Raw genomic sequence first — 13865 nt, 5'->3', positions numbered from 1 at the left:
TTCTCATTGACCCTTTACTTACTGGCATGATACTGACTGGTCATTTAACTTATTTACATACTGGCTTGCTTTTTTTTCCTTATAAGCAATCTGTTCCCAAGGATGTCACTCCAGTCATGGATCCTGTATCGCACCCAACACGTGCCGATGTTCAACTGGATGGACTGGTAATACCTGTGTAAGAGGTACATGAAACTTTATTGCACGCTCCATGGTGGGATTATTTTGTCTGCTTTTTTTTTTTCAACACACTATGGTGTTCATTTTACCTAATTATTTGTTTTCTGTTTGTTTGTTTGTTTTTTTGTTTGTTAATTAGTTGGTTTGTAGGTTGGTTGGCTGGTTGTTTGGTTTCTACATCCTTTTTTTTTTTCGTTTGTTTGTTCTTTTTCGCTCACGTCTTTGTTTCTTTTTTTCTGTTTGCTTGTTTGTTTGTTTGTTTGTTTGTTTTTTTTTGGCTCAGTTTGCTTATCTCAGTGTTTCTTTTAGTTCCTAAGTGGTGAACATCTTTGTCGTAGGTAACGAAACCTTGCATTGATTCTAAAAGAAAAGATTAGGAATTCTGGATTGGTAGCAGGATCGATAAGGGTAGGGGGACATCAATAGCTCCCCACAAACATTTTTTCAACAAGCATACCTGGAAGTTGTTAGAAGTCCGTTCTGTTTTTATCCATAGACATCGATGAATGTGCTACAAACAATGGCGGATGTGACCAAATCTGCACCAACACACCTGGTTCATATCGATGTGGCTGCCACATGGGATACACCAAACATGGGCATAGTTGTCAAGGTAAAGACCTTGTCCAAATTTGTCAAATGATTGGAGCTTGTCTCACAATATCCTGGACAAAAATTTATTACAGAAAGAGGGGAAACCAAAGGGGACGTGGCCCGCTCTTTTATCATCCGAACCTCTATGTTTTCGTCACAAATGTTCCTAGATTGTTGTAAGCAACATGTCCATGAAGTTACTTTTTCATTGGAGGTGGGGGCACTTCGCCCTCGCCACAATTTCCTCGACTACCTCCTTTTTTTAATTTTCTGGAATCGCGCCTGTCACATATAAAGTATTTTAGGTTACTGTTTCGTCTTTCGGCAGATCAGTTCTTTCGCATTACTCCGATTTCAATAGCAGCCACCTATGAGGAAATCCTAATGGAATAACAATGTCACGATATATCGTAATTGAGGTAACTCTAGGATAATTCAAGGCCACTTGGTCAAGCAGCAGCGGAATAAAGCCGGATCTTTGACAAATGCCAATGACCATTTCAGAACTTTCTAGAACCTCCTACTGAGTCACGTTCCTAAACGTGTTAATTTCTTTATTCAGATATTGATGAGTGTCAGACGTTAGTTCCCAGTCCCTGCAGTTGTGGAGTACCTGGGCAGCCTTGTGGCGCAAGTTGTACAAATACTGTGCCAAACTACCTTTGCACATGCGCAAAAGGATTCCAGCTCCGAAGTGGTGGAACATTCTGTGATGGTAACCCTTTTTTCTTTCTACAATTTGATTTTGAAGCTTCAATTGAGAGGTAAAAATTTTGTTTTTTGACGAGATGTGTCACAAATCACGACTAAGACAGCTAGGCCGGTTTCTTTGAAAGCCGTTTAATCCAGAATTAAAACAAGTGATCGAATTTTTTAAATTTTTCTTTTACAAAAGTATTCCCTATTGCTGATGTCAGTTTTGTAAAGGTTGAGATTAGTCGTCGCCAAAACTGAAGGACAGAAACTGTTAACTAGAAGCCTCGTTGAAAATTAAGAGGCTGTGACGGAAACCCAGGCCTGGTCTGAACCAAAAAATCCTTTAAAATTCAAAAAGAAAATGATTCTATCAAGCAAGTTGTGGTTTTAGTATAAGTACATGAAAATCTTGCAAGACAAAGAAATGTACGAAACCTTTTTTCAAGCCAGATCGACTAGATCGATTTTACGGACACAAACTCTTAAAGTTCTAAAGCTTAAAATTCACGAACTAATCCTGGATTTCCTTAATCGTGCTTTGCCTGGGAAGTGTCAATAAGCCAATCTATTCTTATTGCTCTCGGTTGCTGAGTATCTTGGTGTTGCTTTTGAAATGGTGTAAATTGTCGTATTTGCAAGTGAAGACATTTGCTTAAAATAGAAACGAGTCTCACTTGGTTGTTTGGTGTTGTAGATATCAACGAGTGTGCAACAGCAAACGGAGGATGCCCACAGATATGCCACAATCTCCCTGGAAAATTCTTGTGTAGATGTTTTAGTGGATATCGCTTGATCAGCCACAGCAATGGTACTACTCATTGTGAAGGTATGATAAGTTTCGTGTTAATATAAATTATATCCTTTGAAATTGAAGTACCGGCTTTTATTGAAGTCTTATGTATGTAGGAATTGATAATGAAGGCGAAATCGACCATCTGAGAAGGTTGGGTCCGGTCAATACATGTACAATATAAATTTTCTCCCTAAGGTCTTAAATTAAGAAACGTTCTTCGACGAAGGAAAAGCGTTTATTTACGACAGGAATCTTTTTTTCTTCATGAGTTGATATTTTCTTGATGGAGCGTCCAACTTGTCACAGTTATTCCATGAGATATTGTTGCACTACAACGCACCGAATCGAATTTCGCTTCTTAAACTCATCGATTTAGGTAAGCGATTTTGATTAGAATAGATTTTAACGATTTTATCTCGTTGTCTCCTTAGATTTAGTTTCGATTGAAAAGATGTAACAACACTGGAGAGAGTGTTTTATCACATTCCCAAACACCTCGAAGTTTGTCAAAGATCCTCCGGTGCGCGTCGTATTTTCTACTCTCTTCTCGGTGTTCGAAAATGTAATGAACACTCTCTCTCGTGTTTGATATATTAGTACTTGAAGACGATAACACAACGTAGCACTGAACTTTGTGATTTTGTGCATTGAACACACCGGCTAAACAAAATCCGTCGATGGAGTTGAAAATAAACTCCTAGCGAATTCAGATCCCATAATGAATGAAGTCCCATAGTGGATTAATACAAAGAATCGAAAGTCAGCAACACAGCTGTAGTGGATGTGCGAATTTAACCGTGGATGATCCGGATTGAACCAATATAAAATAGAACGACGCCATTACACTCGTGTACATTTAATCATCAAAACTCCAGTGTCATGCTGGGTAATATATACATGGGGGGTGAGGAGGGTGAGGCTTAAGTGACATACACTACACCAGCAATTTACCTGAAAGATGTTTGTTGCAATTTTCATGACTCTAGACATAGACGAATGCCAGTCAAGTAACGGTTTCTGTACTCACACGTGCGTCAATACTGAGGGTTCTTATCGTTGTGAGTGTCCCGTGGGATTCTTCTTGGACTCAAATGGAAGATCTTGCTCAGGTACGGCGGTATTGTTGGTACAAACTCTATCTAACGCTGCATGTTATGGTTTCATACTTATGATACTTTACGGACCACACGTGAAACGTTTTGATGTGTCGACTATTCGTTCACGTGACATGACATTTCGTTGTTTAAGCCAAATTTGGTCTGAAAAGTATTTATTAGTGGGCCATGCACTATCTTAACAGTTTTGTCATTTAAACGTTACTTTTGGCGTTTTAAAATTCGCTTTTTGACATGTTTGAAAACTTTTGAAATCCAAGATGGCGGAACCAAAATAACGATTTTTTAAAAAAGGATGATATTATTTTTCTAATATGTATTGACAAAATATACACCAACTCTGGATGCTGTACGCTTTCACTTTGCCAGTCTTGTTGTGTTGTCATGCTGTGTTGACTTCTGGAGATATAGGGGAGTGGCGCTTTATGTTTACGACGGTTACAGATTATTAAAATATTTTACGAGCGTGCAGATGCAGTGTACGGTACTTGTGTAACTTTCTCTGATTAGCGTCAGACCAGACCATGGGTGGTATAGCTGGGGTGAACCTAAAGTAAAATTAAAAAAATAGATAATTTTTGTTCTCTTAACTTCTTTTCAGATCACAATGAATGTTTGTTGAGCCACCATGGTTGCCAGCATGAGTGTAAAAACTTCCTTGGAAGTTACTTTTGCTCGTGCCGTAGTGGATATGCACTAAACAACGACAACAAGACCTGTTCAGGTTAGTATCCTACTATTGTGTTATTCAGTAAGTGACGAGCCAAACAGCCCCTACGATTGAAATTACAGTTGAGTAGTGGTCTCAAAAAGTTTATGGCTGTTTCTTTGTCTATTTGTCTGTCTGTCTGTCTGTCTGTCTGTCTGTCTGTCTGTCTGTATGCTTGTGTTTTTGGTTGGTCTTCTTGCTGGTCTATTTCTTCCTTCGTTTGACGTGAGAAGCACGATTCTTAGAAAAATACATATTAAAGCATAAAGGAGGTAATATTGAATTGGTTAGCATATCCATAAGTAGACCCGACAGCTATCAAAATAATATTTCGGTCCGACCTATAAACGATAAATAAATGACATGTATTTCAAATTCGTGTTTACTCAACGTCATAAGAAATCCTATGAATGGCGAGCAAGTAACTATTTTTGTTTTGCTTTTTTCCTTCTTAGACGTGAATGAATGCGATCCCGTGTATGTAGCGAGTCTCAACAAAACAATAATACCTGCAGGATGCGATCAACTTTGTCATAACACGCTAGGAAATTACACTTGCAGCTGCAACCAAGGATTTCAGCTATTATATGATGGACAACGGTGCCGAGGTACATGTATAAGTTTCTGTGGTTTTTTGAAGCTTAAAACAAAAACTTAAAACACTTATCAATAACTGGGGTCCTTCCGATCAGTTGCCAGCCTGCCTGTCTACCAGCCTGCCTGCGTGGCTACCAGCCTGACCTAACTGACGGACTGACTGACTGACTGACCAAAAGACAGACCAACCGATCGACTGCCCGACTGCATGACTGATCGTAACTGACTTAGAAGTGATTGACAATTTGACTGCTCTCTGGTATTTCTATTACCTTTACGCATGTTTTCTATGACTGACATACTTAAAATTTATCTTTTGTCACGCAGATATAAATGAGTGCAAAACAGGAGCCCATTCTTGTGGACACAAGTGCCACAACACTCCGGGTTCCTATGGTTGCTCATGTTTCCATGGCTACAAACTAAGAGCTGATTTGAGGACCTGTGAAGGTAAATGCTCATACTTCGTGTTTCATATATTATCTCGGCATAATCTCTTGTGATTTATTAGACAATAAGTACACGAAGAACATTGTTAAATAGGTACTGCCGATTTGTTAGGGCAAAGTGAATGTTGTAATGTATATGAAATGATTCATATATGAACTGCGGATGTATATGAGAGTGATAAATGATCGTCGCAGTGAATTTCCACCAGGAAAATATGAAATCGCTTACCATATTTCCACCGGGAAAATATGAACTAACAATTGACCTCGCTCCCAGTGTGTGGCTTCAATAGCTCAGTTGGTAAATCATCGCACCGGTATCGCGGAGGTCACGGGTTCGAATCCCGTTGAAGCCCTGAATTTATTCAGGCTTCTTTATTTCTATTGCTTAAATTGGAAATTCACTCTAATAATTAATGTTGTCGGGACAACTTCTGATTGGCGATAACCGCTTTCAGATGGATATCGGCTAACATACTTTGTTCTTTTCTACATTTAGGTCTTCCTTGTGAGGCCATCATGGCTCCACCTCATGGGCGCATGAACTGCAGCGGCTTGGTAACTAATGAGACCTGTTGGTTTACGTGTGAGGACGGATACGACATACAAGGCTCTGAAAACAGAACTTGCCTAAACTCTTCAGAATGGAGTGGTCAGCAAGCTTCCTGCAATGGTAACCGCTGTTATAATAATAATAATAATAATAATAATAATAATAATAATAATAATAATAATGATAATAATAATAATAATAATCATTTGTATAGCGCCCTTTCCATACGTTCAAGGGCGCTTGACAATGTTAAAAAGTAAAATATTAATTAAATAATTTACAATTTACTTTGAGTTTAAAAAAATAAATAAAATATGATTAATATAAAAAGGCCTCTCTAAGTCTTGAGATTATCATATTTGTTTTGCAAGTTCATTGCCAAAAAATGATCATTTTGTGGGAATCTAGAACAAGGGTTAGATGAAAGTTTTAGATCAAAGAAGCGCAAAAAATGACTTTTATTCAATAGACGACACGCTGTAACACTGACTGAGTTAAAGTAGTAGTAGTAGTAGTAGTAGAAGTATATCTTTAAAAGGTCAGATTAAGTATCTTAAACTCAGATGGTACGTTTTAAAGGTGTCCAAAGAAGCGCAAAAAATGACTTTTATTCAATAGACGACACGCTGTAATACTGACTGAGTTAAAGTAGTAGTAGTGGTGGTGGTGGTGGTGGTGGTGGTGGTAGTGGTAGTGGTAGTGGTAGTGGTAGTGGTAGTGGTAGTGGTAGTGGTAGTGGTAGTGGTAGTGGTAGTGGTAGTGGTAGTGGTAGTGGTAGTGGTAGTGGTAGTGGTAGTGGTAGTAGTAGTAGTATATCTTTAATGTTCCCAACCCATGAAGTCAAAACAAGACAACAAGTTCAGTGAGAGAAAAGGGGTAAGGGATGAAGTGCTCGAGTTGCCGATCAGAATCATCAATAGGAATCATGCAGGGTACATGTATCACAGGTTAGTTGGTTGGCAACGAGAGACTGGAATCCTCTCCTTCCTTTCAGGAAGCCCTAGTTCCCAAGAAACTGGGGTCCTAATCTCTAGGACCCTTGGGAACAAACACAACCAAATGCCCTGGTTTCCAAGAAACTGGGGTCCTAATCTCTAGGACCCTTGGGAACGTTCCCAAGAAACTGGGGTCCTAATCTCTAGGACCCTTGGGAACAAACACAACCACATGCCCTGGTTCCAAAGAAACTGGGGTCCTAATCTCTAGGACCCTTGGGAACAATCACAACAACCAACAACAGCAACACTGGGGGGCTCCACTATAAGGGGAAAGCTGACCCTGTGAGGCTATGGGGCAAAAGGGCGAATGGTACAGTGCACTTCATCCCCTCCCGTGGTTTATTAACTATAAGAAAAGACAGTGCTTAGTTAAGATGGTCTAAAGCTATTGAAGAAGTTCAGAAGAGACAGTAATCGAATAACAGAATGGTCGAGTAAGTATATGCCAGCTCGACACTAAAGCTAACGGTTACATGTATATCAATATCTCAAAAGCAGACACATTGCTCAAGTCCAACAGCTCTAAGCCTGAGCTAGCATACAAAATGGTAACAATAGGTGGTTTTCCCTGTCACGCTGCGAAAAAATAAATCCAAAACTATTGAGTCAAAAAATTAAGAATATTACAGGTTGTAGAAAACTACTATATAAACTACTTGTCTAAGTTTCAGGTCTGTAAGGTATTCCGTACTTGAGTTATCCATGAAAATGTTTCATGCAAATTTAGAGAGCACAGTATGGAAACGCCATGTTGGAGCCTAACTGCTTGGGCTCCAACATGGCGGCCGGAAATCAACAAAAACATCTGGCATTCACTTCTGCTACAAAAAGCGGTTAGATCACCATCATGAACAAGTAAACATTAAGATAAGCAGTTCTCACAAAATCTTAACAGTTCAGGTTGTTACAAATCACAAGATGAAGCACTTTTTTAAGTATACGCGACAGCCTTCTGGCAGCCATCTTTGATCTCGTGTGGCATGAAACTCCGAAATTCAAAATGCTCTTTCTTAAAGACGGCGGATGCTATCGTGCTAAAAACCTCCAACAAGATATGTATTAAAGACATGTAATAGTCAGTGAAGGATAAAACCTCCGGGGTCTTGCGATTCTGGATTTTATAATTCTGATGACGTCACGTGAAAACCAAGAATATAAAAAACAATGTTTCTGTAAGCAGGCATGCTGCTTAAGTCCATCAGCTCTAAACGTAAGTAAGCATACAAAATGGAAATAATAATTATTAGAATAATGTCTATAAATGCGGGCTTGCTTCTTTGGTCCATCAGCTATGGCTAACGTTTACAAATAGTAATAGTAATATAATAAACACCCTTAACATAGCCGGATATGTGCATAGAACTAGAACATTGCCTACATTTTTACAAATACTAAGCTAAAAGAGAACCAAAGAGGGTTGGGTGGGTGGGAATTATTGTGAAACTCTTTTAGGGAGCTCAGAGAATTTGAAGTAAAACTACTGAAGTCTAGATAAAACCGCATGGCCTTGATTGACATAATAGAAAAGGGGCGATGTGATTGGCCAGCCCGAATAGCGCATCACACTCTAGAAGTGAGTTTGACCTTTGAATGTAACGCAAGAGTGATAGTCTTGCAGCATATAGCGTGACAGATCTGCGTATTTGAATAGAGTGATCTTATGACTTCTCTGAACTCCTTCCATGGTTGTCACATTAACTTTAATTTATATTACATGTAAATTGGCATTCATATTACATATAAATTTGCTTTAATGTTCCCAACCCATGAAGTCAAAACAAGACAACAAGTTCAGTGGGAGAAAAGGGGTAAGGGATGAAGTGCTCGAGTTGCCAATCAGAATCATCAATAGGAATCATGCAGGGTACATGTATCACAGGTTAGTTGGTTGGCAACGAGAGACTGGAATCCTCTCCTTCCTTTCAGGAAGCCCTAGTTCCCAAGAAACTGGGGTCCTAATCTCTAGGACCCTTGGGAACAAACACAACCACATGCTCTGGTTCCCAAGAAACTGGGGTCCTAATCTCTAGGACCCTTGGGAACGTTCCCAAGAAACTGGGGTCCTAATCTCTAGGACCCTTGGGAACAAACACAACCACATGCCCTGGTTCCCAAGAAACTGGGGTCCTAATCTCTAGGACCCTTGGAAGCAATCACAACAACCAACAACAGCAACACTGGGGGGCTCCACTATAAGGGGAAAGCTGACCCTGTGAGGCTATGGGGCAAAAGGGCGAATGGTACAGAGCACTTCATCCCCACAAATACACGAAGTGTATTCCCCATAGACGAACAGCACGAAAATATAAAATAGGTTTAAGTTAACATGTAAATAAGTAGCAGTAGCCCTTCACTCAACTCCTTCTCAGGAGTATAGACCATCAACAGTCTCTCGTCATAGCATCCTGTCCTGTGCATCCTTCTCTAGCTGGTACCAACTCTTGCCCATGGACTTGATCTCTGCTTTTAGCGAACGTCTCCAGGTGTTTCATGGTCGACCTCTCTTTTGACTCCCTTGAGGATTTCAGGTCAAAGCTTGCCTTTTGATGGTACAGGAAGGCATCCGTAAGGTGTGATCTAGCCATTTCATACACGTAAAGGAGTAGATATATAAATACAAGACTGTTAATACTAAAAATGCCCTATTCATGGTTTCCCATTGAATGATACAGCACGAATTCAATGAGTGCTGGGAAAAACGGGAATAAAAGACCTTATACAGAGCAAAAGTTTGTTATTCACCACTGGAATTATACATTGCTGACCTAAGAAACATGGCAGGAAGGCAGAACTCGCACAAGAATCAATCAGGGTAGAAGGTGCGAAAAATAAGGCGTATTTGAACAATTAAGACACTTGCTACACAGGCATGCATTCATTGTAGATAGAGTAGCTCCTGTTGGATTTATCCTTGTGCCACTAAACTTGGCAGGCTTGAAATGGTCAGAATTTCGAGTATGTCATGAGTTGTTCAATGCTTCTGCATGAACAAAGTAATGTATTCACTACAAAGCAAAATTTTATGTTTTGATCCTAGAATCCTCACTTTTATATTTCCTGTGACATACTCCCGTAAAAAGTCCTGTTATTGTATTTTATGTCAGGGCCGTTCCTAGGCAATTTTAGTGGTAGTAAAGGCAGGTACGCCCCTGTATGTCTTGGATCAAATTCTTGCTACAATAATATTATTGTTCAATTTCCCCTTGAGTTATAACCTATTTTTTTGTCAAAATGGCAGTGACAATGGCACCTTTAAATACCTCAAATTTCTTGCATTAAATGTAAAAACTGTTTACATTTTCAGAAACTTCATAAAGTATTCTATAAGCTGAGAACTTTCGTTGCTTTGAGTTGTTATTTGTCCTATTTTGACTTTAGTGACAAGGGACGAGAATTCACCACCCTAGCCTCCAGCAAAGCTAAGTTTATTTCGCTCTTCCTCAACTTTGAGCAGCCAAATTATAAAGGGTCTCGTCTACTCAGGTATTAAGACATGACTTCGAACATTACAGAAGATTCTTGTAATTTCCAGCCCTTTAGGCTTTACGACGGCTGGTGGAAAACGGCAGCCTGCAAATTGCTCTAAGTTTCGTTTGTTTTCATATTGAAATCTCATTTAACGCCGGTCTAATATAACGCAAAATAGAATCAGCTTATAAATATTTATACTTAGCTTTTAGCAAGCTCCTGGATTCCACTTGGCCAAGATGCACCCTAGGGAAATCCGGATTGCTTGTCCAATTTTTTACTGACCACTTTCGGCGGGAGAGAAGGCGCTAGATCAGACGAGGCTTGAAAGACATTCACGACGGCCTTGATCCTTGTTGACTGTTCTCCGGCTTGACAAGAGAATAGTATTTTCTAGTTGAAGAAATCGTCTTGTTCTTTATAAGTCGTTCATTCACATTAAGCTTGCATAATCTCGATCGGGCAAACGAAGGCATGTTGTCTCCACCATACAAATAATGTTTTTGTGAGGTTCATGCTTTTTGCTGTACTGTCGGTTTTAGCCGCGGTTTGGAGACCACAGGATCTTGAAGCCGAGTCGGTAGAGTGGCCATATTCCGGTAGAGGTAATCTGTTCTGTGTGTGCATATCAAGTTCCTCAGTTGCTGGACCGAATACCTGTTCAGTAGTGCGAGTCCTTCGACAGATCGTCCGCATATTTATCTTCGAACGACAGAATAAAATGTGTAAAACCGGAACGTAGTTCGTGGGCAGATACCAGGATAACTCATAAAGTACTGATGAAGCGATGTTGAAGCAAAAAAAACAATCGGAGGATATCACAGCAATAATAATTATTGTGAAACTCTTTTAGGGAGCTCAGAGAATTTGAAGTAAAACTACTCAAGTCTAGATAAAACCGCATGGCCTTGATTGACATAATAGAAAAGGGGCGATGTGATTGGCCAGCCCGAATAGCGCATCACACTCTGGAAGTGAGTTTGACCTTTGAATGTAACGCAAGAGTGATAGTCTTGCAGCATATAGCGTGACAGATCTGCGTATTTGAATAGAGTGATCTTATGACTTCTCTGAACTCCTTCCATGGTTGTCACATTAACTTTAATTTATATTACATGTAAATTGGCATTTATATTACATATAAATTTGCTTTAAAAGGTCAGATTAAGTATCTTAAACTCAGATGGTACGTTTTAAAGGTGTCCTGGGTTTTCTTACAGGGAGCAAAAATATATAATAACTCATTTTGAATTTTTCTGATCTTCATTTTTTTCCTCTTCTTCTTCTTCTTCTTCTTCTTCTTCTTCTTTTTCTTCTTCTTCTTTTTCTTCTTCTTCTTCTTCTTCTTCTTCTTCTTCTTCTTCTTCTGCTGCTGCTGCTGCTGCTGCTGCTGCTGCTGCTGCTGCTGCTGCTGCTGCTGCTGCTGCTGCTGCTGCTGCTGCTGCTGCTGCTGCTGCTGCTGTTGCTGCTGCTGCCGTTTCGTCTACTTGGTCGCTTGACATCTCGGTCATCGTTTCTGATTTTTGTATTTATTGCTCAACACAGTGAAAAGTTGTGGCACACTCTATCCACCAGAGAAGGGAAAAGTTTTGCTACCCTGTTACACCACCTTTGGTTCCACCTGTACACGTGACTGCGAAGACGGTTATGTGGCACTTGGTGACAATCTTGCCACTTGCCGACTGATTAATTCAAGTAATGTTGCATGGGACATCGGAAATTTTACATGTGAAGGTAAGTGTTTTATTTTCAATCTGTTTTAATGCAAATATTAAAGCGTAAAACGAAAACAGGTTTTCGCGAAATTCAAATAAAAGGCAAGCAAGAGCACAGAGCAAAGGAAACGGAAATGACTCTGATAGAAGACTTTCTTCAATTAAAACCCCATCCCCCTTTCAAACTTCTGGGGAGGCGCAAAATGCGCAAAGAGAAAAGGTTGTAATTTTACCTAAACGAGTGTCATGTTTGATTTAATTTCTCGTTAATTTAGTTATCCCTTTACTAACTGACTGACTGACTGACAGACTAACTTTACTAATTAAATTGTTTACTCATTTTCAGAGATCATCCTTTGCAAGCCTAACCCCTGTCGCCATGGTGGAAAGTGCATCATTATTAATTCACGGAAATTTTCATGTGATTGTCAACACACTGGATACGAAGGCGATCTCTGCGAAATTGGTGTGGTTATGCCGCCTAATTTCCCGAAACTTATGACTGGTTACCCCTCAGACAATCTTACGTTGCTGGCAAGGCCTGACAATTCATTGACTGTTCAGTTTAATCCAACCATGAATTTAACTTTCGAGCCTAAGGAACTGGTAATTCAGTACCCGACGTCCAAAGCAGATTTTCAAGTGACAGGGCACACGCCAGGTGTTGGAATGGTGGCCTATGATCTCACAGGAGTAGACATGCACAGTTTTGCTTCTCCAAAGAACAGTTCGGTATTTATTGGACACAATACATCCAAACAAGAAAGTGTTTACACCAGACTGGGCCTGTTGGCTGGCGAGTTACCAAAAGGATGCCAAAAGAAAAAACTGGACAATTTCCCATGTGATGTCACTGTGGCTTTTGAATCGACTTCAACTGTGTCACATGATGTTCGTATTGAGTCCGGACCTGTCCACATTATTACCTCAGACAACAAAAACATCCCTCTAAGTGTAGAGGGGTATGATTTTTCCTCACCTCTTCAAGCACGCCAAACCGAAATGCTAAAAAGACTGATCAGCCACACAAAAGTTATGGAGCAGTCGCTACCAGACAACAGTAGACAAATGACCCAGGGGTGCTCTCCTTTCCATCAAACAGCGGAAACCCTAAATGAATTCATTCAGAAAGACGCCTTGCCTAAGTCCTTCCTGAGATATTTTACGGGTCAAGTGCCTTTATGGTTGAAACTTATGACTGGAGAAGAAAGCGATATTTTTGCCATTGAGAATACGCTGGCTCACCTTGTTCAAACCACAGGCAAGCGATACATCCACCCAATCTGCAAGTTTCCATCAACTGATAGCAACTCTGCTGTGGTCATGTACCATCCAATAGTCAATTTTAGCATCTCCGTTCAGAATGAGCAGCTTTCTTTATCAAGCAAAGGCTGCTGTTTCGCTAATGACATTTGCAAAGGTGGAGCATTCCTATCGTTGTCCGAAGAAGCTGGCAAAGAAATCAGCACGATGCCTTTTATGAAAGAGATGGCCGATGGTGGATGGAAATTGTTACTCTCATCACTCCGTTTTACCACTCGGAGAAAATACAGCACCATCATGAATCGCATTCCCGTTGGTCCGTGGGCTGAGCACTTTTCCGATTATCATTATAACATGTGGTGGCAAGGAAGCGCCGACATCCTCTTGAAAAATTCCAGTGATTTTTTGGTGAATATGAAACTGACTGGAGAAGCTTTTGCATTTGCAGAAGACTTAGATAGCGTGAGTACAATCTTGTTTTTCTTTGAAGCTAGTTAAGTAGTTTAAAGAATTGAAGGGCGTGGATATGGTGAAATGACAATTGGATAAGTGAATTCAGCTAAAACACCTTCTGCTGGCGTTAAAGTATACATAGATGTTTGTTTCTTTTTTTCTATATTGAAACTTGTTGAGGTATCCCAAAATGTTTGCTTATGTTTCTAAGTCTGCCTTCTGTTAAATGCCAATTTCGCTAAATCCAAAATTAAGGAATGTGTGTTTGTGCGAGACAGGACT

General features: G+C 39.9%; 2 protein-coding genes across 3 annotated transcripts in view; both read left to right on the top strand.

Annotated features, from left to right (window-relative positions):
• The window catches only part of LOC144654269 (uncharacterized), an 82199-nt gene that overhangs the window by 57221 nt on the left and 11113 nt on the right, over window positions 1-13865 (top strand). The gene's annotated exons all lie outside the window — the stretch shown is intronic.
• LOC144654268 (uncharacterized) overlaps window positions 1-13865 on the top strand; it is a 32895-nt gene that overhangs the window by 7917 nt on the left and 11113 nt on the right. For both annotated transcript variants that reach the window (XM_078514351.1, XM_078514350.1), the window contains exons 4-14: window positions 87-185; window positions 677-793; window positions 1337-1489; window positions 2165-2296; window positions 3250-3372; window positions 3980-4102; window positions 4543-4695; window positions 5012-5134; window positions 5633-5806; window positions 11698-11886; window positions 12214-13592. In XM_078514351.1, the coding sequence (XP_078370477.1) occupies window positions 87-185; window positions 677-793; window positions 1337-1489; window positions 2165-2296; window positions 3250-3372; window positions 3980-4102; window positions 4543-4695; window positions 5012-5134; window positions 5633-5806; window positions 11698-11886; window positions 12214-13592 (2765 nt within the window). The remainder of the gene's footprint in view (window positions 1-86; window positions 186-676; window positions 794-1336; window positions 1490-2164; window positions 2297-3249; window positions 3373-3979; window positions 4103-4542; window positions 4696-5011; window positions 5135-5632; window positions 5807-11697; window positions 11887-12213; window positions 13593-13865) is intronic.

The sequence above is a fragment of the Oculina patagonica genome, chromosome 5 (assembly GCF_052425735.1).
Source record: "Oculina patagonica isolate OP01 chromosome 5, crgOcupat, whole genome shotgun sequence".
Classification (NCBI taxonomy): Eukaryota; Metazoa; Cnidaria; class Anthozoa; order Scleractinia; family Oculinidae; genus Oculina; species Oculina patagonica.
The sequence above is the reverse complement of the archived record's forward strand: the minus strand, read 5'-3'. Positions and strand labels throughout refer to the sequence as shown.